We start from the raw sequence: 24799 nt of genomic DNA on the forward strand, positions 1-24799 counted from the left end.
GGCTTTCCTGGTGGCACAGTGGTTAAGAATCCGCCTGCCAGGCTCCCTGACTTCAGACTATACTACAAAGCTACAGTAATCAAGACAATATGGTACTGGCACAAAAACAGAAATATAGATCAACTGAACAGGATAGAAAGCCCAGAGCTAAACCCACGCACATATGGTCACCTTATCTTTGATAAAGGAGGTAGGAAGGTACAGTGGAGAAAGGACAGCCTCTTCAATAAGTGGTGCTGGGAAAACTGGACAGGTACATGTAAAAGTGTGAGATTAGATCACTCCCTAACACCATACACAAAAATAAGCTCAAAATGGATTAAAGACCTAAATGTAAGGCCAGAAACTATCAAACTCTTAGAGGAAAACATAGGCAGAACACTCTACGACATAAATCACAGCACGATCCTTTTTGACCCACCTCCTAGAGGAATGGAAATAAAAACAAAAATAAACAAATGGGACCTAATGAAACTTAAAAGCTTTTGCATAGCAAAGGAAAGCATAAACAAGACCAAAAGACAACCCTCAGAATGGGAGAAAATATTTGCAAATGAAGCAACTGACAAAGGATTCATCTCCAAAATTTACAACCAGCTCATGCAGCTCAATAACAAAAAAACAAACAACACAATCCAAAAATGGGCAGAAGACCTAAATAGACATTTCTCCAAAGAATATATACAGACTGCCAACAAACACATGAAAGAATGCTCAACATCATTAATCATTAGAGAAATGCAAATCAAAACTACAATGAGGGCTTCCCTGGTGGCGCAGTGGTTGAGAGTCCGCCTGCCGATGCAGGGGACGCGGGTTTGTGCCGTGAGCTGTGGCCACTGGGCCTGCGCGTCCGGAGCCTGTGCTCCGCAACAGGAGAGGCTGCCAGTGAGAGGCCCACGTACCGCAAAAAAGAAAAAAAAAAAAATTACAATGAGATATCATCTCACACCAGTCAGAATGGCCATCATCAAAAAATCTAGAAACAATAAATGCTGGAGAGGGTGTGGAAAAAAGAGAACACTCTTGCACTGCTGGTGGGAATGTGAATTGGCACAGCCACTATGGAGAAGAGTATGCAGGTTCCTTAAAAACCTACAAATAGAACTACCATATGACCCAGCAATCCCACTACTGGGCATATACCCTAAGAAAACCATAATTCAGAAAGAGTCATGTACCAAAATGTTCATTGCAGCTCTATTTACAATAGCCAGGAGATGGAAACAACCTAAGTGTCCATCATCGGATGAATAGATAAAGAAGATGTGACACATATATACAATGGAATATTACTCAGCCATAAAAAGAAATGAAATTGAGCTATTTGTAATGAGGTGAATGGACCTAGAGTCTGTCATACAGAGTGAAGTAAGTCAGAAAGAGAAAGACAAATACCGTATGCTAATACATATATATGGAATTTAAGAAAAAAAAATGTCATGAAGAACCTAGGGGTAAGACAGGAATAAAGACACAGACCTACTAGAGAATGGACTTGAGGATATGGGGAGGGGGAAGGGTAAGCTGTGACAAAGCGAGAGAATGGCATGGACATATATACACTACCAAACGTAAAATAGATAGCTAGTGGGAAGCAGCCGCATAGCACAGGGAGATCAGCTTGGTGCTTTGTGACTACCTAGAGGGGTGGGATAGGGAGGGTGGGAGGGAGGGAGACACAAGAGGAAAGAGATATGGGAACATGTGTATATGTATAACTGATTCACTTTGTTATAAAGCAGAAACTAACACACCATTGTGAAGCAATTATACTCCAATAAAGATGTAAAAAAAAAAAAAAAAAAAAAGAATCCGCCTGCCAATGCAGAGGACACGGGTTCAAGCCCTGGTCCGGGAAGATCCCACATGCCGTGGAACAACTAAGCCCGTGCGCCACAACTACTAAGCCTGCGTTCTAGCGCCCACGAGCCACAACTACTGAGCCCACACACCAGAACTACAGAAGCCCATACACCTAGAGCCCGTGCTCCGCAATGAGAGAAGCCACCTCAATGAGAAGCCCGTGCAACACAATGAAGAGTAGCCCCCGCTCACCACAACCAGAGAAAGCCTGCGCGCAGGAACGAAGACCCAACACAGCCAAAAATAAATAAATTAATTAATTAAAAAATATATGTGTGTGTATATATATACACACACACATTATTTCCTTGAATTAAGCTGCTCTGTATACCATACTTGATTCTAACTATCCGTAAATCCACCCCAAGTTCAACCGTGGATTAATTTCATGTCAAATACTACCTAACCTTCTGTGTGTAATGATAATTTTCCCCTAGTTCAATCTTCCTGTTGTCTTAGTGATGCCACCATTTCAACAATAACTCCTAAAGTTTCAAATACTAATGAGAATTGGACTGAGAGAAGCTCCAGCTGAAGCCCCAGCTGACGGACTAATCCTTGACAGGGTGAAGAAATAGTGAAGCAGGTTAAAAGCAGGATGGAGCTCTGTGGAGAATTGAGAATGTTTTCTTTAAAGACTGACTCATTACCATTTATATAAATAAAGCTTAAGCTTAAGTACCAACATTTAGACAAGATAAGAATCGGTGATTTGGTGGAGGCAGAATCAGAATCCAAATGGACACAATGGCCAGGTTGAAGGCTAAAGGCAGGCACAAATATTGGAGGAGGAGTCATCAGGGATGGAAGATAAATTAGTTTGAGGCAGGAAGGATGAGAGTTAAAGACAGTAGGAGGCTCTTCCCTTCATAAATAATTCAGTCCTAAAGCCACTGCGGGGGAGGTGTTAAGAGGCAAAATAAACCAAAATAGGCATCTATAGGTGAGGAGCCTGAAAAGGGATATCAGTGCCCAGGGTGAGGAGGACAACTGTGTGTGCTGGGGCGGGGTGGGGGGAGATGTCAGTGGTTTTCCAGGGTGAAGAGCATCTACAAAGAAGTGGGCTGTGGCCCGGCATACGGAGTCAGGGCATCCACACAGCAGGGCAGCCCAGTATACCATGTCAGAGCCAATCAGGGTGAGGAGAGTGGGGACTGACCAGGGATGAGAAGCCAGAACCTGATAGAGGTAAAGAGGGCAATGACACAGGGCGCCAGCCTGGAATAAGGAATCAAAATTCAAGCAAGGTGAGGAGATTACCCACGGGTGGAAAGGACCCAGTATGGGGCATCAGAGCCAAAGCAGGATGAGGAGGGCAGCCAGAATGAAGACATGCCTGGTGTGGGAATTCAAAGCACACATAGGGCGAGAAGGATTCTTCACAGAAGGGTAGTCCAAGGTGGGGAGTTGGAGCCCAAGTGGGATGAGGAGGGTGTCCATATGTAGGGCAGGGTGGGGGACAGAATGCAGGGAGAAGAGGGCATCCATGCAGGGGAAAGGGAGGTAATTGGTATGAGAAATTGGTTCTATATAAGAGGATTGGTCAAAGAAATAAATATATTAAGGATAATGGACGCCAGGTTTCTCACTGTTAGAGAAAACTAGAATAAGTCCTGTGCTATACTGGAATATAAAGTATCAGTTTGAACTCACAGCTTTCAATATATATAATAGAGAAATAAATATAGATGCAGATATGTACATCTATATACATAAATGCATACATATATTCTGAACCTCTGTTCACTGAGAAGGCCTGGGAGCAGTTAATACCTCGATAGCAGTGAGCCCACCAAGCATCCAGATCCCGCTTTCTCAATACTGTTCTCTACTAAAAGTAACAAAAGATCCTTAAAAAAATGACTGATTCCAGGGGTAGAATAGGGAAAATATAAGGTGAGCCTGAAACATCTTGTTGAGTCACTAAGAAGAGAAGCGCTCAAAGAATAACGGGACAAGTCAAAAGGACACAGAAACCTGCTTGAAGGGGCTCTCACTGGCCACATCTGAAACAATTTGAGCATCAAATAATAGTAGTGTTGGATTATAACCCAGTGAATAAAAGAAACTATGAATCTCCACAGCAGAAAATTAGTGAATGAACTAAAAATTAGATGAGAAAACAGATGTATTTAAATAGCTTTAAAGCAAGTCCTCACAAAATACTTTATTAATTACGATGAGAAAAAGGGTAACTTTATGGTGAAGAAGTCTGGCTGGTACCACCCTAATCAAATGAACAAAGAGATCACCAGTAAGAGGACAAACAAAGATCATAAACCACTAAAGAGGGTGCAATGAAAAGACTGCAACATCACTTCTGTAATATTCCTGCAAAAGATGCATAATCTGAACCTACTCATAAGAAAACCCAAATTGAGGGGTGTTCTACAAAAATAACTGAGCTGTATTCTTCACAACGTTATTGCCCTGAAAGGCAAAGAATGAGAAATCATTCCAGGAGACTAGAGACATGATAACTAAATGCAACATGTGACTCTAAATAGGATCCTTTTGCTATAAAGGGCAATCAATGGACAATTTGTAAAACATGAATGAGTTCTAAGATTTGCATAGTAATAGTACAATAAAGTTAATTCCGTAATTTTTATGGTTGTCTCTGTTTATATGAGAGACAGAATGTCCTGGCTTATAGGAAATGGATACTAAAGTATTTGGGAGTTATGGGCATCAAGTTAACATGTTAACTCTCAAATAGTTCAAGAGAAAGTTCTTTGTACTCCACTTCCAACTTTTCAATAAGTTTATGATTGTGTAAAAGAAAAATTTTTTAAGGAAAGAAATAAATAAAAGCCCCTCCTCTCCACGCCCCGGCCTAAGACACCAGGAGTTGCATCTGCCCAGAGTTCAGAAATCAGATAAGGAGTGCTCCTCCTTCCACATCTGGCAAATTTTTACCCCACTTCGTAAGAGGAATAAAAGGGGCTTCTGATAGGAAACTTGGCTGACTAATTAACAGCAAGCCCTTATTTAATTCTTCTCAGTTCATTATCAACAACAATCATCCTTACTCAGCCATAAAAGGAAACGAAACTGAGTTACTGTGGATGGACCTAGAGTCTGTCATATAGACTGAAGTAAGTCAGAAAGAGGAAAACAAATACCATATGCTAACACATATAAATGGAATCTAAAAAAAAAAAAAAAAAGGTTCTGAAGAACCTAGGGGTAGGACAGGAATAAAGACGCAGACATAGAGAATGGACTTGAGGACACAGGGAGGGGGAAGGATAAGCTGGGACGAAGTGAGAGAGTGGCATGGACATATATACACTACCAAATGTAAAACAGATAGCTAGTGGGAAGCAGCCCTATAGCACAGGGAGATCAGCTCGGTGCTTTGTGACCACCTACAGGGGTGGGATAGGGAGGGTGGGAGGGAGACGCAAGAGGGAGGGGATATATGTATATGTATAGCCGATTTACTTTGTTATACAGCAGAAACTAACACACTATTGTAAAGCAATTATACTCCAATAAAGATGTTAAAAAAAAATCATCTTTATTCATGCCCAGAGGAGAACACTGACCAATTAATAAAGTTGTGATACCCTTTCCATCAATCTCCCCTATTCTGTTCACATTTGCACTTTCACTTTTATCTCTCTGAATGAAGTCCTGAGAAATATACATTTAATAACATTAAAAAAATTATGCCCTTCTCTAGGAAATAAGCAAATACAGTTAATGCACTGTAGAATCTCCTAAGTGTCAAACAACTGGTCTCTTACTTCTCCTTTTTTAAAGCCTAGTGATTTTATGTTTATTCCAACACCTTTCCCTTATCCCATGAAAAGATATTCAATATTTTCAATGTTAAATGAGATCTAACACTTTTCTTAAATGCTTTTACATATATCAAAAACATACATACCTCATCTACGAAGTTAATAGCATCAAACCAGTCTTGAAGAGCTTCAAGGCAGTATCTCACAACATTTCGGGTATATTCTTGAGTTTCCTAAAATAATAACTTATATAAATTTACAGTATATAAACACGTATATGTTCAACTTCAAAGTATATGCAATATATAAAAAGTTATGTGCATTGTATATATAATGGTAAAATATACATATTTTCAAAATAACCACATTTGTCATTTCAAGGAATCATCCTTTCACAAACTAACAGTAACAACTAGAGACAGTTATGAAAATGAACTAACCTGAAATGAGTCAAAGGTGAAATAAATTTATGTGATGTAAATTGGGTTCCACATGGCCACTGAGCCTGCGCATCCGGAGCCTGTGCTCCGCAATGGGAGAGGCCACAGCGGTGAGAGGCCTGGTACCGCAAAACAAAAAAAAAACTACAAGCCTCACATCCATATCTAAAAATAGCATCTCTAGGGACTTCCCTGGTGGTCCAGCAGTTAAGACTCTGTGCTTTCACTGTCAAGGGTGTGGATTTGATCCCTAGTGGGGAAACTAAGATCCTGCAAGCCAAGGGATGTGGCCCAAAATTAATTAGTTAATTAATTAATATAGCATCTCTTATAAAGTAGATATTATCATCCCTTTCTTTCAGAGATTTACTTCTCCTTCACCCAGCTCAGTCTCCATACCCTGTTAATTCTTCCTCAATACTGTCATGTAGGTTCACTTCCATTTCCTCCTATTTCTGATATCATTCAGACAAAATATCACTTAACTAGTTTCCCTGCCAACAGTCTCACCCTGTTTTAATCTATCCTATATGAGATTTATCCTTCTCAAAATATTATTTTATACATTCTGTTCCCTATCTCTTACTTTAAAAAATGTAATGACACTTTAAGTTACCATAAATAATGTGTCATAACCAAACTAAAGTTGCAGATAATTCATGTATAAAGAAACATTTAAAACCAAATGTTTTCCTATTTAATCAAAGGTTTGAGTAAAGGGACACCACTATATCCTCTTTACACAAGTGTAAACTGATAAACTCTTCTGGAGAACAATTTGAAAAGTAGGTGTATCAAGAGTCTTCAAAAAGGTGACCAATTAACTCCATTCCTAAATACAGCATACTTAATAATCATGTTCAGATCATCTCTGCCACCTCCCCATCGCTATCATACCCACCCCCAAAAATTCAGTATGCATGACTTCCTAGTTTTATGACCTTGAGGAAATTACTTGAATTTTATGAGTTTCAGTCTCTCCATACGTAAAAATGGGCATAATACTACCTACCTCCTAGTACTGTTATGAAGAAGCAAATGAAATAATGTACATAAAATGCTCCATGTCACAGTCTAGCACTATATCTGACAAGTACTACTTAAGTGCTCCAAAGATTCATGGCCAGACTTAACTTCTGTCAAGCCTGCAGTAACATATAGTTGCCACTAGATGGAGATTTTACAGCTTATTTGTTCTGTTCAGAAAGCAAAAATTAGTAAAATTCTAGAAATGTGCCATCCCTTTATCCAAGCTATCTGTTATTAATCTAGTATAACTTGTTTAACTATCCCTTAGCATTTTCAAGAACCAAACAGCATACGGGGCAATCAGACAAAGAAAGTAAGCTATCAGGTGAAGTTCCTTTTTTCTATTGCTAATCCTTTCGTTTTATATTTTATAATTAGAGAACATAAACATAAAGCAATAGCTTTGTTTTACTTAAAATAATAGTCTTTCTTCTAGTTTACATTTCTAAAACCTGACAACATTGCTGCTAAAAAGCTCTAGACAGTCTTGCTTAAGAGACAATTATAGCAAAGTGATAAAGAGCACTGGTTCTGAAATCAGATGGATTTGTTTTCAAACTCAAGCTTCCACTTGCAGCTGCGTAAATGTGGGCAAATTATTTAACCTCTGAAAGAAAGGGATGATACTATCTACTTTATAAGAGATGTTATGAAGATTAGATACGAACATAATGTAAGCAATATAATGTAAAGAACAATGTCTGGCATGGTGTAGGCTCTCATCAAGAGAACGTCTTATCTAGGAACTAGATGCTCCTTTAGCTAAGAAACTACTTTCAGATACTACCAGAACAACATGAGCTCGTTTTCTCTCTGTTGACTTCGCTTCTTAGATTAAGAAAACCGTAACACATTGCAATCCTGGCCTTCAAAACTGAAAAATAAACTACTGCCTGAAAACGATGATTTCTCATTATCACATAAACATAGCCCTGGCCTTATAATCCAAAATCATCCTAAACACAGTTGTCAGAATAATCCTCCTAAAATACTGACCTTTTCATATCAACATCGTATCAATCCTCCCTCCTAAATCACCCCCTGTTCTGTTGGCTTATATGATGCTGCATTCTTCTGGTTTTTCTCCTCTCCCTCTCTGATGTCTAAATGTTTGTTTTTTCTTCAAGGTCCATTTCTCTTCTCCCCCTATTTGACGTGACCCCATCCCCTGGCAATAAATGCCATTTTTATTCCCAAGGGTCTAAAATTTATAACCCTAGTTCAGATTTTTCTTTTGAGCACAAAACTCATATATCCAACTGACTATTCACTATTTCCACTTGGATGTTTCAGAGGCATCTCAAACTTAACATATCTAAAACTAACTGATCTCTCTAAACCTTTTCTATTGATCTTTTTCACCTCTGTAAAATTATCTCCATACATAGTTACCCAAAAATCTATTTCACTCATCAATAACATACAATCCATCACCAAGGCTTTTGGTTCTACCTTCAAAACACATCTTCAATATCCAAAATGCACCTTGAATTTCAAACCTGAATTTCCTAGATTATTATCACAGCATCTTAATTGGTCTATTTGCTACTAGTCATGATGCTCCCCACGCTCCCCTCAATCCAGTCTTTCCAGCAAACAGAATGATCTTTTTTTTTTTTTTTTTTTGCAGTACGTGGGCCTCTCACTGTTGTGGCCTCTCCCGTTGCAGAGCACAGGCTTCAGACGCGCAGGCTCAGCGGCCACAGCTCACGGGCCCTGCTGCTCTGCGGCATGTGGGATCTTCCCGGACCAGGGCATGAACCCGTGTCCCCTGCATCGGCAGGCGGACTCTCAACCACTGCGCCACCAGGGAAGCCCCCAGAATGATCTTTTAAATGTAAATCTGATCACATTAAACCCCTACTTTAAAATATTCACTGGCTTCTCCTTAAAATTAAATCTAAGGCTCATTAACATGTTCTATAAGAACCTGCATTAATAATACAATCCCTGCCTATCTCTCCAACTCCATCTTGTTCTGTGGCTCCAGCAACAAACTCCTTAAAATGACTAATCACTTTCCTACTGGAGGTAGGTTATTCCATACTATCTCCCCTATTCCCACCACTAACCCCACTTTTATACTTCATATATAGCTGGCTTTTTCATTCTTCAGAAAGGCCTTCCCTGATCCTTAAACGTAACCAGCCTCCACACTCATTACTCTCATAGCAATCTGATATTTTCCTGTAGAACACTTACAAAACTTATAAAATAAACCTCTGTGCTTACTTACTTAATGTCTATCTCTCCTATTAGACTGCTCCAAGAGAGCAAAAACCACATCTATTTGGTTTGACACCAAAAACCCGAGCGTCTAGATAGCATCTGGCATAGAACAGCATTCAATAGATACTTTTTTGAATGAATGAACAAACCACTCTCATATTAGATGACAGTTTTTTTGATAAATGCTACAATGGAGATTAAACGAGGTACTATAAAAACAGAGACTGGAATCATAAATATGAAAGAATTTAAATGAGCAGATTACATATCAGCTGAGTCTTATGAGTACAATTTTTGAAGAGCTCAACTAATTGTTCTTCATTCCAGTTAGAATCGCTGCCAAAGTCCTACTGCACATCAAACAAACCAAAATCTCTGACAGTGAGGCTCAGGCACATGTATTTTGCAAGCTTCCCAGATGATTCTCATATAAGAGAAGCACTGGACTAAGCAGAAAGAATGAGCTCATTTGTCAAAAAAGGGACTAACTTGAACAAAACCACTGGAATCAAGAAAGGAATCGCATGTTGAGGAATGGTAATCAATCCAATGAAGGCATGGAGGTAGAGGGCAGTATAGGAAGGTGAATTATGATAAACAAGTTGAGGGCAAATTGTGGAAGGTCTTAAATGCCTCTATAGGAAATATGGACATTATCCCGTAGACATAAGAACTTGAATGATTTTTAAGCAAAGAAGAGATAAGCACAGAGCTTAGCAGTAACTTCGGAATTAGGAAAAATTACAGTAGGAAGAATCTAGAGGCAGGAAAACCAGTTAAGAAACAACCCAGATTTTAAAAATATAAAGAAATAAATTAAGACAGTGGAAAGAAGTGGTAGAGAGACTATTTCTGGTATGAGAGAAAATTCATGGTATCTGATTATAGCTTGAACACAGCTGGTACAGCAAGGGGAGGTTTCTATATTGGATAACTGCATCATTTGAAACACCATACATAAAATGACATAAAGAACACAGCACAGACAAATGTTTTTAAATAGCTTAGGAACCTGAGAAAATTCATGTACCTATAAGGAGATCTACATGAATAACCAGAGCTGTTGTGAATTTCAACCTGGCCACACTGTAACAGAGTTGTGAGGCATCTGCATTTAGAGAAAGCTGGAGTCATGAGAGAAAACAGAAATCCTCGGACACCAAGGGGGGAAAGTGGCAGGGGGTGGTGGTGGTGGGATGAACTGGGAGATTGGGATTGACATATATACACGGATATGTATAAAATAGATAACTAATAAGAACCTGCTGCATGAAAAAATAAATAAAATTCAAAAACAAAAAAAGAAAACAGAAACCCACTTAAAGTAACACATACATTTAAAGAATATATGTAAAAGAGTCTCATAATAACCCTGTGAGGAAGAGCAGGCTTTGCTGTCCCATTTCTATTTTGTTTCCTTTAGTTTTTTAAAAGAAAAGGAGAAAGACTGAGAAGTTCAAATAGTTTTAAATGAGTTGACCAAGTCACCTAAGTCAAAAGAGGCAGAGCCAAGACCACTATAAAATCTTGTGCAGCATGCTTATTGGTACAGGCTAGCAGGTTGGACTTCATGGGATCCATACAGCAAAATCTTAGTCAAGTCCTTAGTTTAGTAGGGTCAGGAGATAACAAACTGTCCAAGGATTCTGGAGACCCATCAAACGAATACTTTAAAATGCAAAGGTAAAATATATATTTGTACAGAAAGACATAAATGCATGCAATTATAAGCAAGCATTTCTTAACCAATTATAAGAATTTATGTTGTTGCTATGTACCCTTAGGTTCTTTTTACAAACAACTGTAAGTTGTATGAAATGTATACTGATTTTGTGCTTGGAATCTTAAAAGTGTAAACTTTATTGAGGACTATCCTCATCCCTTGAGGGACAAGAAACATTAGGCAACTAACTGATAATGGGTAAAATGAAACAATAAAGATGAATGTGGAGACTTATAAAGCTCCAAAGACTATTCACAATAAGGGAAGGCTGGAATGATATGATAACTCATTTATATAAATGAATTCTAACCTGCCTAAGAATAACAATTAACTGTCTCAGGTCAACTTTCACAAAGGTGAATTCAGAATTAAACACTGCATATTATTACACACAAGTAAACAAGTCAATGTTTTCACAAATAATTTTCTTAAATAATTATTTTAAAGGTAAACACAGAAATTAACAAAACATACCCTAACTTTACAATGTGATAAGAGTCCCCACATTGGCTGTGCACAGGCCTCAAGTTCAGCAGCAAAGGCAGCATAGTAGGTCTGAGATTCAAATTCCACATGCTCATTTAGTTCTCGCTTATTTAAGTTCATACCTTGCAAAAATTAAAACAGATATAAACCTTGCCAAATGGAAATAAACACCCATGTTAAAAATCAAGTAAAATACTTCCAAGTATCAAACACATTTTAATGCACACAAATGGCATAATGACACAATATGTATAGAAATTAATAAATTATTAAAAATAAAATAATCTGGTCCTTTTGGAATTCTTTATAAACTACATTTTCTTAGAAACATTTTGTGAACTGTCTCTTTCTTATATAATATAATTGAATATATTAAATAAAGTCAAAACTATTTTAATTGATGCCGGTTGAAATTTTTACGGAAGTATTATGAGTCTTTCTTGGAGAATAGATTAGAAATTTCTAGATTAATGCTTTCAAATGCTTTTAAAAATTACACTCCTTATTTCCTATGTAATAGTTTGACCTTCTTCATAACTCTGATATGTTTTCATGAACACTTTATCAAAATACTTACAAATATCAATTAATTAAAATGAGACATTTCACATGTAACTGAATGATGTGCTATTATCTTTTAATTAGTGTTTGACAGTTTAACATTAGGCATTTTGTAAACTAAAAAAAAAAAAAAATTAAGAAAAAATCTGAAATTGATACCTTGAAAGAAAGATACAAAGTTCATCCATGTCACTAACAAACCATGGTCCTCCAAAAATCTCTTAGCCACACTTTGATGAGAAAGGATATTAATAAAATCACTGACAAGAGGCCAATAAGTGTTATTCTTCAGTAATGCTTCTCCACAATTCACTACCACATGTAAACTATTTTCTTCATCTAAAATAGACACACACACACAAAAAAAATTAGTTTAAGAAAATAGTTTTACCAATGATACAGATTATACATTTTAGAATCAGTCACCTAAATTCAAACCCCAGGCTGCCATTTAATAACTATATGGCTTTAGGTATATTACATAGCTCTGAATCAATTTCCTCATCTGTAAAACAGAAAAAGACACATATCTTAAGGGAATTAAATGAAATGTTAACATAACACTTAGCACATCATTATAATAATTATTACCACGTCTAACATATTACATGATATTAAGTTACATGTTTATAAAACCTTATTATTTTCTTGATTTTAATGATATAATGCAATATTTTCAGTTCTAATCAATAAAATGCTTTTATCCCTAGATTAATCTCACTCTATCTTTTCAATAAAATCTGTATGACTTAAACAATATATATTTAATTGCTTTCTTCTATTCAAAGGACATGTAAAAACAATTTTTAACACAGTATTTCAAAAATGAAACAAAAAACACACATAAATCTCTTAAGCTTTAAAAAAAAATCCTCGAAGTTTAAATACATTGCTGGAAGGAGGAGATGGGGAGGATTAGGTTTGTACAAAAACTTTACTATTAGAAGGTATAGCATGTATGCATTAGCTCTGTTGACCTATTCCAGCTTAACTGATTCACTGGACAAACAAGCCCCCCATTCCCACTGTAAAACACACTAATACCCATAATACACAGAATGCTCAAAGCTTGCAGCCTATTCCCTAGTACACAAGCCCCAAGGTATAAGCTTATCCAGAGTCTGTTTTTGCTTCTGTTCATACTAATTGTTCTTTTTACTATAATTATAAAATTTAAGTTACAAATACATAATCTGATAAAATATGAATGCATAAATAGAGGTATAACAAAAACTGGATCATAAGCTTTTGAAAGACAGTAAAAGTGCCTAAGAAAATCTTGGAGGAGAAAAATCACAAAAGTCTAGAAGGATTTTACACTCAGATTGCTTCATGAAAATCTTTATGTTCTTACTCTACTTTAAAGAAACTGAAAATGAAAATCACAGATGCTGCTTTACAGATGTGGTATATACAAGAAGGACGAGGGAGAACTCCAGTAAAGAAAACCATACCTTACAACTGCTTTGCCCAAAATTAAAAGGTTGGAGAACAAACATACATTCCTGTGGTTTAAGTTAAAATCCACTGTTTAAGATACGTATGTATCACTTTTTAACAATGCCTCACTTTAACCAACTTTTCAAATAACCACCTCGTAGTCAAACTCATCAGTGAAGAGGGCTTCTACTGCACTTATTTCCATAAATTAAATTTAGTTTCAGCCCATGAAATTACTTTACCCAACTCAAATTTAACAAGACATAAGAACAGGACCCACAGTAGGAGGAGAGAGGGTATAACTGAATGAGGAAGTGGGGGTAAAGGAGCTTTTATAAATTACCCAGAGAAACGCCCTCTCTGACAACTACTGCCACTGTGAGTTGGTGAGCAGTTGATACTGATGGGACAGTGCCTAGGGATGCTGGGATTTTTTAATTTTTTAAAACACTGAAAATCACTGTTCTATTTAATTGAAATCAGAGGATGAATAAGCAGAATATAATTAATCAAAATCACTATTTTCCTGACACTGCTTTAACTACTACTGTTCTTGCGAAAAATACCTTGGAATCTTTTATGAAATAAAATGATTAGAGCTTCTATTTTTATCCAACTGATACTTTTCCAAATATAGATACAGAGAGAGCAATGATTCAGTGTTAAATGATATTCACTCATCCACAAATATTTACTGAGCTCCTACTCAGGGTCAGGTAATCTAGTAAGCTCTGAAAATAAAGCAGTAAAAAAATCAAGATTTATACATTCTCTCTCTCCACTGAGGTTAATATCTAAGAAGACAGAGTGTGGTAAGGTCTGTAATAGGAAAAGTACAAGAAGTCATAAGAACATATATAAGCTGGTCTACAATTAAGGAAAAGTGTTTCCTGAGGAAGTGATGTTTAACTGAGCTTTACAGAAGGAAGTAGAAATTGGGATTAACCACATAAACTAGGGATGGAGAGGAAATGGTGTTCTAAGTAGAGGAAGCAGTATAAAAAAGGATGGAATTACTGCGACAAAGAATGCAGAGAATAGGTGGCACAAATGAGTCTAGATGGCCTCATAAATCAGCTTCAGGAGTTTGCAGTTCATGTGAAGAGAATGGCAAGCCATAGAGGGGGTTTTAAGAGAGAGGACATGACTAGATGTTTAGTGTTGAGACTGACTATATAGGAGGGTGCTGATGACTAGTAGTAGAAGGCCTAAAGATGGCAATGGCTTGAACTATGGTGTTGGCATGAAGATGCAGAGATGAAAAGAATTGGCTATTCTAAGATATTCAGAAGGATTTAAATGACAGACCTGGTGATGTTCACTATTTCTACAAAGAGTAAGAAGTCAAAAATGACTCCTAGGTTTTTAGGTTGGGCAACTCTGTAGATGGTTAGAGTGGTACCAACACACCGACTTGAGTGCTAATACACACATACATATATACACATACACACATATGCACAAATGCAATAGAAAAGAAGCAGGCTTGATAGAGACAGAATGGGTTTTTGGTGCTGACACTGAGTGTCTGAGGTGCTTGTAGACATCCAAAGGATATAGTTTAATAAACAATTTGATATGCAGGACAGAAGATCAATCTGGCATTATTAGCAACTACAGACATTCCTATAGTTATGCAACACATAGTTTGGTTTTTTTTTTTAAACTTTATTCCTTCTTTTTTTTTTAAAGTTAACCATTTTTTTTTAATTTATTTATTTTTGCTGTGTTGGGTCTTCGTCGCTGCGTGGGCTTTCTCTAGTCGCAGTGAGCGGGGGCTACTCTTCGTTGCGGTGCACAGGCTTCTCACTGCAGTGGCTTCTCTTGTTGCAGAGCATGGGCTCTAGGTGCGCAGGCTTCAGTAGTTGTGGCACAAGGGCTCGGCAGTTGTGGCTCACGGGCTCTAGAGTGCAGGCTCAGTAGTTGCGGCGCACGGGCTTAGTTGCTCTGTGGCATGTGGGATCTTCCCTGACCAGGGCTCGAACCCGTGTCCCCTGCACTGGCAGGCGGACTCTTAACCACTGCGCCACCAGGGAAGTCCCACAACACATGGTTTTAAGTTCCATTTTAAACAGACAGTTGCATAAGACAAACTGTAAAATTTCAGAGATATGGAAAGTTATGAGTTATATTTGGAATCACAAAGTAGTATGGTGCAGAAATGAATACAACAAAGTAAAAGTATAAGGAAGGGAGCACGTACTACTAGAGGCTTTTTCCTATTAATCTTCAGCTATTGCTGTGGTCATGTGAATTCTCATTGTATCAGCTCCTACATTTACTAACAGTGTAGAAAAAATTTTCAAATATTGTCTAATGACAATGTATACAAAGGTTAGATAGGGGCTATTACAAAGTAAGAAGTATAAAGAACTTGTGTAATATCTGTAGCTAGTTCAATATATTTAAAGCTCATTCCAATACTCTTCATGTAAAAACAGGGAAAACATATGGTGCTTTTAGAAAACCAGTAAGTATGTAACATGAAATGTTATGCTACTTTTGAAAGAGGAAAAAAAACAGAACAGGATAGTTCTAAAGATAAAGCTAAAGATAGTTTTAGACTTGGCTTAGAAATAATGTAATTTATTGCTAGAAAAAATACATTTATATTTAAAGATCTTAGCAATGCTACTTATAGCTATTTAGCTTTTGGAAAATTCAATTTGTGTAAGAATTTCCAGGACAGACTAACTGCATTAGAAGGAAGTATGTGTAGAAAGCAACTAAGACCATGTAATACGATTTCAGAAAATATGGGAAAAGTGAGAAACACAGAGACAGCAAGACCAAGTGCCAAGAAACACCAACACTGATAGAACAAGTAGAAAATAGTTTCATGCCACACAAAGAACAGAGAATCAACAGTGTAAAATGATAATGAAAATCAAGCAAGATAAGGTCCAAAGTGTTGCCGCTGGCTTCCTTATCATGTTGTAGTCATAGAAAGGGTGACCATATAATTTATCATATAAACAGGGACACTTTTGAGAGTAAAAAGGACTGCATGAAAAATGATGTCAAAATAACAGGCAGGGCTTCCCTGGTGGCGCAGTGGTTGAGAGTCCGCCTGCCGATGCAGGGGACGCAGGTTCGTGCCGCGGTCTGGGAAGATGCCACATGCCGCGGAGCGGCTGGGCCCATGAGCCATGGCCGCTGAGCCTGCACGTCCGGAGCCTGTGCTCCGCAATGGGAGCAGCCACGACAGTGAGAGGCCCACGTACCACAAAAAAAATAAAAATAAAAATAAATAACAGGCATAACTTGGAGCTGTTCTGGGGAAAGTAGGACATGTGGCTACCGGAGTCATGGACAATTTTGGAGACAGCAATAGAATGACGGAAGCAGACACTAGATTGAGGTGGGTTAATGAGAGACCGGAAGATAAGGAAATGAACATAAAAACTCTCTCAGGAAAGATGCCTATAGCAAAAAGTGGGAGGCAGACTCATATACATCTTCCTCCCAAACATTCTCCTCTGAAATGCAAACATATAAAAGAAGCATAGCTAAACCACTTAGTTAGGAAAATAGACTCAAGATTCTTTTCTAAAGAGTAAATACTTCTATTTTTTTTAAGTTTTCCAGTTTATAAATTAAAAATACTGTACTTGTGAAAAGTCCTTTTCTAGTTATATAATTCTACACATAAGAATATCACTGATATAGCTGAATGATGATAGACACTATTTCAAAAAAGAAAAGAGAAAGTAATATACGTAGCTAAATCTCTAAGAAAGAAAAGGTCATCCTACACAAAGACATAAACAGTACAATACAAAGCAGCTCTTAATTTTTCTTTTAAAAAGGTAAAGAGGTATACTGTTCAATGTAAATAATGTATTATTCTCCCACTACACCTACAATGGGAAGGCAGAGTTACACAGGGGGTCAGAGTATGGGTTAGACACCTAGCTTTACCACTTACAGCTATAAAACCATAGATCACTGACTTTTCAATTTCCTAAACCAGAAATGCCTCATCTATAAAATGGAAAAAACAACATTTACTCCCCAGAATTACTGATAAATTAGATAATACATATAAAGTACTGAAAAAAAAAGCATGGTATACAGTAAGTGCTCAAAAGATGGTAGCCATCATCATTATTAGCAAGCTATTATTATATATAAGGCATCATGCCCTGCACTGAGTCCTGTATAAATTTTCAGGCTATGGTATTGCATCTGAGAATAGGCAGACTATCAGTATAAAGAGAAAATAGGAGCTGATATGCAAAAGGAGACAACAGTAGAAGGCAAGTCTCAAGTATAATATCTCCCATCCACAGAGAATGGAAAGGTCCTAAGATTTAATTTGAGGCATTATTTGTTGTTATTTTTTAAGTTTAGCTCCAAGTGCCAACAAGTGAAGACACAGTCCTATTAATGTTGGCCTGGCTGTATTGTGGCTAAGAACAAAGATTCTGACATCAGGAGATATAAAGTCCTTCTTGGCTCTGTCATCTACTAACTATATAATCTAGAGCAAATGATTTAATTTTTCTAAACTTCAATTTACTCATCTTGAAAGTGGAAATAATAATAACGCCAATCTAGAGAGTTGTTCAGAAGCTTAATTGAGACAACATATAAATAGTATTAACACAGCGCCTAGTACAGAGCAAATACTCAAATAATATAAATTATTACAAGGAGGTGAAGTCAAGATGAAAGACCACAAAGAAATAAGAATGGGAGGAATTCCTAGAAATGTTATGGCAATTTGAGGAGGCATAAAGGAAGAAAATTAAAGATCACACTAAAGGAACATATAAAAGGCAAGATTTATTCCAACTTTTAAATTATAAAAGTATATGCATATAAAATGTCTAAAGCTGACAGTAACAAATTCATGATTAAAAAAACAGAAACATACCTAATTAATAAGAAAATGGTTAAATAATGGTAAAGTCATATGATATTACTACCTGCAATCATGAAAGAACATGTTCTTGATGTGTACACTTGATAGCATATTTTAAAGTACATATTCGCATCTATAAATATACTCACATCACACAAAAAGACAGAAAAGAAATATCCCAAAATATTTGTTAATATTATTTGTGAATAACAAAACTATAGGTGATTTTAAAGTTTTTCTTTAAATTTTGCTGAAATTTTAAAAAATGTTTCTTTAACAAACATGTATTATTTTATAATATTTTTAAAAGCTATTTTTAAGCATAAAGGAAGTTTTTAAGATTAGTTATACAAAGTATACTCATAAAACTAGTGAAAGTAATTCTGAATTTACCTTGTAGCTCACTTTTAATAAGGCAACTTTCCATCATGTATAACAGCACAGTGACCATAATATCCAGCAGCTGACATTCTTCTGTTACCTGTCTGGCTAGCTCCTCATTGCTGAACAACTGAACACTAATATGCACAATTCTGTTAGACATTGTGTCTGATTCATGACTCTTCTTCAGTGTTTTCATAATGAAAGCATAATGCTGAACAAAAGTTTTTGTAAAAGCAACCTGTAAAATGTTTTAAATAGGAAGAAAAAAAACACAGTTTAAGTTTTACAACACATTTTCCAACATATTATACTAGCATTTTTAAGTGATGATTAGCTTGTGATGATATCCAAGATAAATGGAAAAATAATTTCAGTGATGATGGTAGTCTTACATTTGTCCTTTTTTGGAAAATTAGCAAAATACTTTGGTGGTTAAAAAAATGTTCAATATGTATTTTAAATTATTAAAGTTTTAAAGCAATTACAAAGATAGTCTAAAAATACAAATCTTCACTTTGCTCACAAATATATCAATTCACTAATGTCAAAGTATGTGTCTTTGTCCTGTGCTACCAACTTTAACAACAAAATCTAAAGCCTCACCTGAAAACCATCAGAGTTGTTTATATAACTAAACAATAAGTGAGTCAATGTGACTACTCCAAAAGAAATAATATCTTTTCCTATTTGATCTGAAAGCCAACCACTATTCTGACTAAATATTCTCTTCTGTATACCATATACACTTCCTCTATTGTTTTCTTAAGCAGGTATAAAGACACAAAACAACAGCATTATTAAAGTGTCACTCCTAAAGAGGCTTTACTACCTAAACCATAAGAACTATGGCATGATTTATTGTCTTTTCAGACACTAGGTTGTGTAACTTTGCCATAACCATACGGTAGTAACAGGTGAGTCCACACCCTCTGAAACTAGAGACTTCACCTATGTACATGTGTACATGAGTCAATACCATTGTGTCTTTAACAGTTATGGCCAGCAGCTACAAACTCCATGCTTTTCCCATGCCTAACCATACAATCTAAATTCAGTTGCCCCCATTAAACATTCTCATAGCACCTTGTACATTTCTCCTTTAGAGAACTTACTACAATTTGTAACTACATATTTATTTGTGCAACTGTGTTTTTGTTTGTCCCCCAGCAATCCCTTTGGACCAAGTTTCATGCACAAAGGCAACCCTTAGGAATCCTGCTCTGTAATGGTGCTTTGACTCAGATCTACAATACTGTGCTTTTTGTGCAGGCCCTCTTTTGGCAACAGAGCTGAGAAATATATCAAAAAGATTTAATATTGAAAAGGCAAAGAAAGAGGAGCAAAGTTCAGAAAGGAAGGAAAAAATGTAGATACCTTATACTCTTGATCTGGAAGCATGTTGAGTAAGAAAGTCACCATCTTCTGGGGAAATTCATACTTTATGGTCCAAAACAATAGTTCTTCTAAGAAACTTTTATGCTTCAAAACATCCATTATGGATTGATCTACATAATAAAAATAAAATTTATCACCCTAATGGTTTAAGTTGCTCATCTCACTAAACCTTACCATGATTAATAACCCATCAACCTCAAACATCTGAACATACCTAAAAATTAAGGCTATCCTTTCAATAATTCAAATGATAATGCTAACAATATCAAGCTAAATTTCTACAATGTCCACAGTATATAAATAATAAAATACTTAATCCTTATAATTTAATATAAAGCAGTTACTAGAAAAATACGTAATTACTTGACCTTAAACATAAGCCATTTATCTAAAATTTCTACTAAGATTTAAAATAATTATCTTACAAGAACAATATTCATGGCACTTAATTTAAAATAGTAATAATAATTTTAACCTAAAAACATACTATTAAGGACATAAACTCCAAAGTTATCTAAATTTTTTATTTTTGAAAAAAATCTTTATGGATGAATAATTTATTTCTCTAAAATTATCCTTCATAAATGAAATATTAACTTCACTAGAGAAGATAATCACTAGTGCATTGCTTGCTCTAGTATACAGAAGCATTTACTTTTTTCTGGTAGGAACATACCGGGAAACACACAGAACATTATATATGCTTACTTGTACTGGACTCAAGATGCCCTCTTCATGCATGGAGGAAACAGGAAATGCATGCCCCTTTTGAATAAAGGTATTCAAAGGGGGGAATAAAATTATTTACTGGAAAGTTTATTTTCTAAAGCCAAGTACCACTCCTTGAGGGTTAGGCTGTCTCTTGCTTATCTCTGCCTCCTTGCCATGCTTAATCAACAGAAAGGTCTCAACTGGTATACGATGAATTGAAATGTTTTAAATTTTTATTTTACATTGGAGTATAGTTGATTAACAATGTTGTGTTAGTTTCAAGGTGTACAGCAAAGTGTGAACTGAATATTTTTAATACTTTGGCTATCTCTTTCTCTCACTTTCTCTAATTTTTTTCCCCTCAAAATGAACTAGAAAATTCTATTAATCTTTATTGGAGCAAATTATCTTGGGATACTGCTCTGGATCATCAGCTCTATATAAGGGCATCAAGTGTCAACTATGAATGGACTGTTTCAGTGACAGTGCTTAAGCAGAGACTAGAGTTAGATGAGATATTTGAAAAACCAGTATCACATGAACCAAAATACTCAGGTACAGCCCTAACTATATCACAGTTGAAGTAGTCTTGCAGGGTAACCCTGCAGAGTTTTTTCAATTAACCTTACCCCAATCCTACCCCAGTGTCACAGTTCTTCTATTATTGAGTAATGTGTTCATACCACATCTCCTCAGGTAACGGGTCTAAATGAGTAACAACTCAGTATTTAATCACTCTCTTGATTCTTTTGTAAAACACTGAGTTTAATAAGACTTGAATCAGATATTAAAGTTAGATGTAACTTTAACCCCATGTTAGATTAATAATTAATAACCCATTATTTTCAGAATAATAATTTCATTAATCTAGAGACACTATGATTTAGATTACAGAGAGACCAAAGTATCTGCTAATCCCCTACCTAACTCCCTTTCAGTGGTGCCTTTAGTATGAACCGTATATAGTAGGCGTAAAAGTATAAATACAATTACACTACACATCCCTTTATTGGAAACAATAATTGTTTATTTTCCAAATCTCAGAATTTTCTACTTGTAAAACAGAAATCTCTTCCTCTTGAAATAGATCATTCCCAGGATATGGCAATGATTTAAAAAGAGACATAAACCAGTCCTGCAAGAAATGAGGTAAAATATATTCAAAGGCACAAGCTGACAGATTCAAAGCCAAAAAAGTAATAAAATTAGGGACCAAATGAATCAGGTGACAGGAATATAAGGATTACAATTAAAACTTAGAATATAATCCACAGCACACATTGCTGAAGCCAATTTAATTCTCAAAATTCACTTGGTACTAACATGACTGAAAATTTCACAGACTGCCAAAAAAATAAAACCCTCACAGAGAAGTGCTTCTGAAAATAATTACAAAGTTGAACAAAACTAGCAGTATTTATCCTAAAACTCAGTTATAACTCTCTGCAAGCTTGTATTAGCCAAAGAAAAGCCTGAAGCTACCATAATTATTATATGTCAAGCATTTAAAAAGATACATTGACTTTGTTTTAAATAAATAAAACAATCTGAATGCACCAGAAAAGCTATGGCTTCTACTAAAATGCTGCAGTTATGTACAATCCAATTTTTCTAACTTCAGACATTTAAAAAAAGGGAGAAAAACCCACAATGTCTTCACTGTTATTCTTAAAATAAATGATATCAGTTTCCCAAGATATTTAAAGCATGTGTTACATGTATTACATGTTATGTTATGGAAATGTGGTTAGAAATGCTTCCATTAGTTATGTATGATTATTGACCTTTAAAATCTTGATAAAATTGTCATGACCTTTACAACGCCTAAACAACTCAAGCCAAATTGTAAAAAGAGATTTTTGAAGAATCAGTATGTGGTACAAATGCATGACAGCATTTAATTTAGACAGTAGAGTCCAGCCTCTGCAACTCACAAGCTCAATAATCTTGGTCATGTTAGCTGAAGCCCTCTAGGCCTAGGCTTTTCACCCTTAAAATTGCAGTTTTGAGAATAGACAGTGATGTGTTTGTTAGCACAGTGCCTCTCCTCTTGCCTATCATTACATGTTTTATTTTCAGCTCACTTTCAAACTGTTGAATCAAATTCTTACAAAAACTAAACCACTCCCTGAACTTCAGACATTTTCAAAAGCAACAATTACTTTTTGAAAACAGAGGTTCTACTAATTCAAAAAGCCTCACTTTCAACTTTTTCAAAAAGTCACTTCTTCCACATACATACTTAAACCAAACATGATAACTGATCAAGTCTTAAATCTCTATACCACTTCTTACCAGTAGAGGAAGGAAGAGAAAACAATCAATCTCAAATGCAAAAAAATTCATATAATAGAAAATCAACTTCAACATAAAGGCTGCATAAAAAGTAACTTCAGCCAGAGTTTGACCAGGCTGAAGGAAAACAATGACTTCTTACGCCATAACGGGTATTTTCTGAACATCCCTGAAGCTTAAACTCAAGTATATGTCTAACAATCTCCTCCAACTCAGATGTGTCTCAAGGACTCAGGTAAACACATGGACAACTCTGGTAAGTCAAGGGGCCAGTTAGCCATATGGACTTCTAATTTCTTTCAGGCATTACAGGTTCTCTGCTGGGCCATGAAGAAAGGGAAGATGTGCATGTTGGCCAGCAAATCAAATTTCATGCCCTTTGCTAACATTCTGTAAGTTAAAGGCAACAACGTGAGTAACTAAGTAAAGACTTGCAGACTTACAAAATGAGCCTCAACGGAAACTGCCTGCTTGCTCCACCTTCCAAGCAGTCCTAAACTTTCCACAAGACACACTTAGCACCAGAAGTAAGAATCTTTTCATCAAAATAATATTTTAACCTCTGGAGACTTTCTAACAGACCATACTAACCCAGAAAATAGACTATGTTAAGATTTGGAAATCCATGGCAAAAATCCAGAGCACAGGCTGCCAACTAATAACAAGTACTCTAGAAAAGCTTTTGGGGAGGGTCAAGAAAATATAGTGATAAAGCATTTAAACTCTGGGATTTGAATTAAGGACATACTTCTCATTAGCTGTTAAACCTAACATGTCTCCATTTCCTCATTCATAAAATAGTAATAATAATAAAACCCGCTTCATATAGTTACTTGGAGAATTAAATGACACAATGCATGTGATGTGATTAGCACTATGTCTAGCATATATAAAAAGTTCAATAAATATTACTCATTACTAATCTATTCCCTCACTACAGGCATATCTACTTCTTCCTTTGCAACAATATGTATTGAGTCCTTTCTGAGCCCTTAATATGTGGTAAGTGCCATTCATTCTCATTCTCACTCTCTTTCACTCTTGTTACTTTTTCTCACACACACACCCAAAATCTCCCTCTTGCTCATCCTTTAAATCAAATTAAAGCTTTACACCAAATATGCTGCATCCAAATCAAAGATTCAATGAAGAGACTAGTTTTCTGGCTCAAATATGATGTTGCTCATTTTATAAAGAAAACAAATGAACAAAATCCCAACAGTAAGGGTTTTACTTGCTTTCGAGGTCCCCCCACAATCACGCTCTAACAACACTTTCTCCATATTAGACAAATCTAATAACATTACTCTCCCTTCAAGTGCTCTTAATGATTAAGCATTTTTTTATACAAGGAAAAAACAAAATATAAATACCTTTGGTGTTACTGCTTAGTTTGACCCTCTTTCTCTTGCCCAGACCTTGACTCCCATCCTGATCCTCCTGGAGAAAAACAAAATTAGCATTATCTATAGTCCTATTCATGAATTTATACATTTTATGTAAATATAAATATGCTTATAAATTATGTTAAATATAAAATATAGGCATGCTTACATATTATTAACCAACAATTTTATGTATTTGCTGTCATAAAATATATTTTAATGCTGCTAACTTTAAATTG

At 36.0% G+C, this 24799-nt stretch overlaps 1 protein-coding gene across 1 annotated transcript in view; it reads right to left on the reverse strand.

Annotated features, from left to right (window-relative positions):
• UBR3 (ubiquitin protein ligase E3 component n-recognin 3) overlaps window positions 1–24799 on the reverse strand; it is a 230774-nt gene that overhangs the window by 143573 nt on the left and 62402 nt on the right. The window contains exons 6-11 of the mRNA XM_060302279.1: window positions 24549–24615; window positions 20149–20279; window positions 18784–19012; window positions 12243–12422; window positions 11511–11644; window positions 5762–5848 (exon numbers count right to left, since the gene is read on the reverse strand). Of these exons, the coding sequence (XP_060158262.1) occupies window positions 5762–5848; window positions 11511–11644; window positions 12243–12422; window positions 18784–19012; window positions 20149–20279; window positions 24549–24615 (828 nt within the window). The remainder of the gene's footprint in view (window positions 1–5761; window positions 5849–11510; window positions 11645–12242; window positions 12423–18783; window positions 19013–20148; window positions 20280–24548; window positions 24616–24799) is intronic.

Source organism: Globicephala melas, chromosome 7 (genome assembly GCF_963455315.2).
Source record: "Globicephala melas chromosome 7, mGloMel1.2, whole genome shotgun sequence".
NCBI classification, from domain to species: Eukaryota; Metazoa; Chordata; class Mammalia; order Artiodactyla; family Delphinidae; genus Globicephala; species Globicephala melas.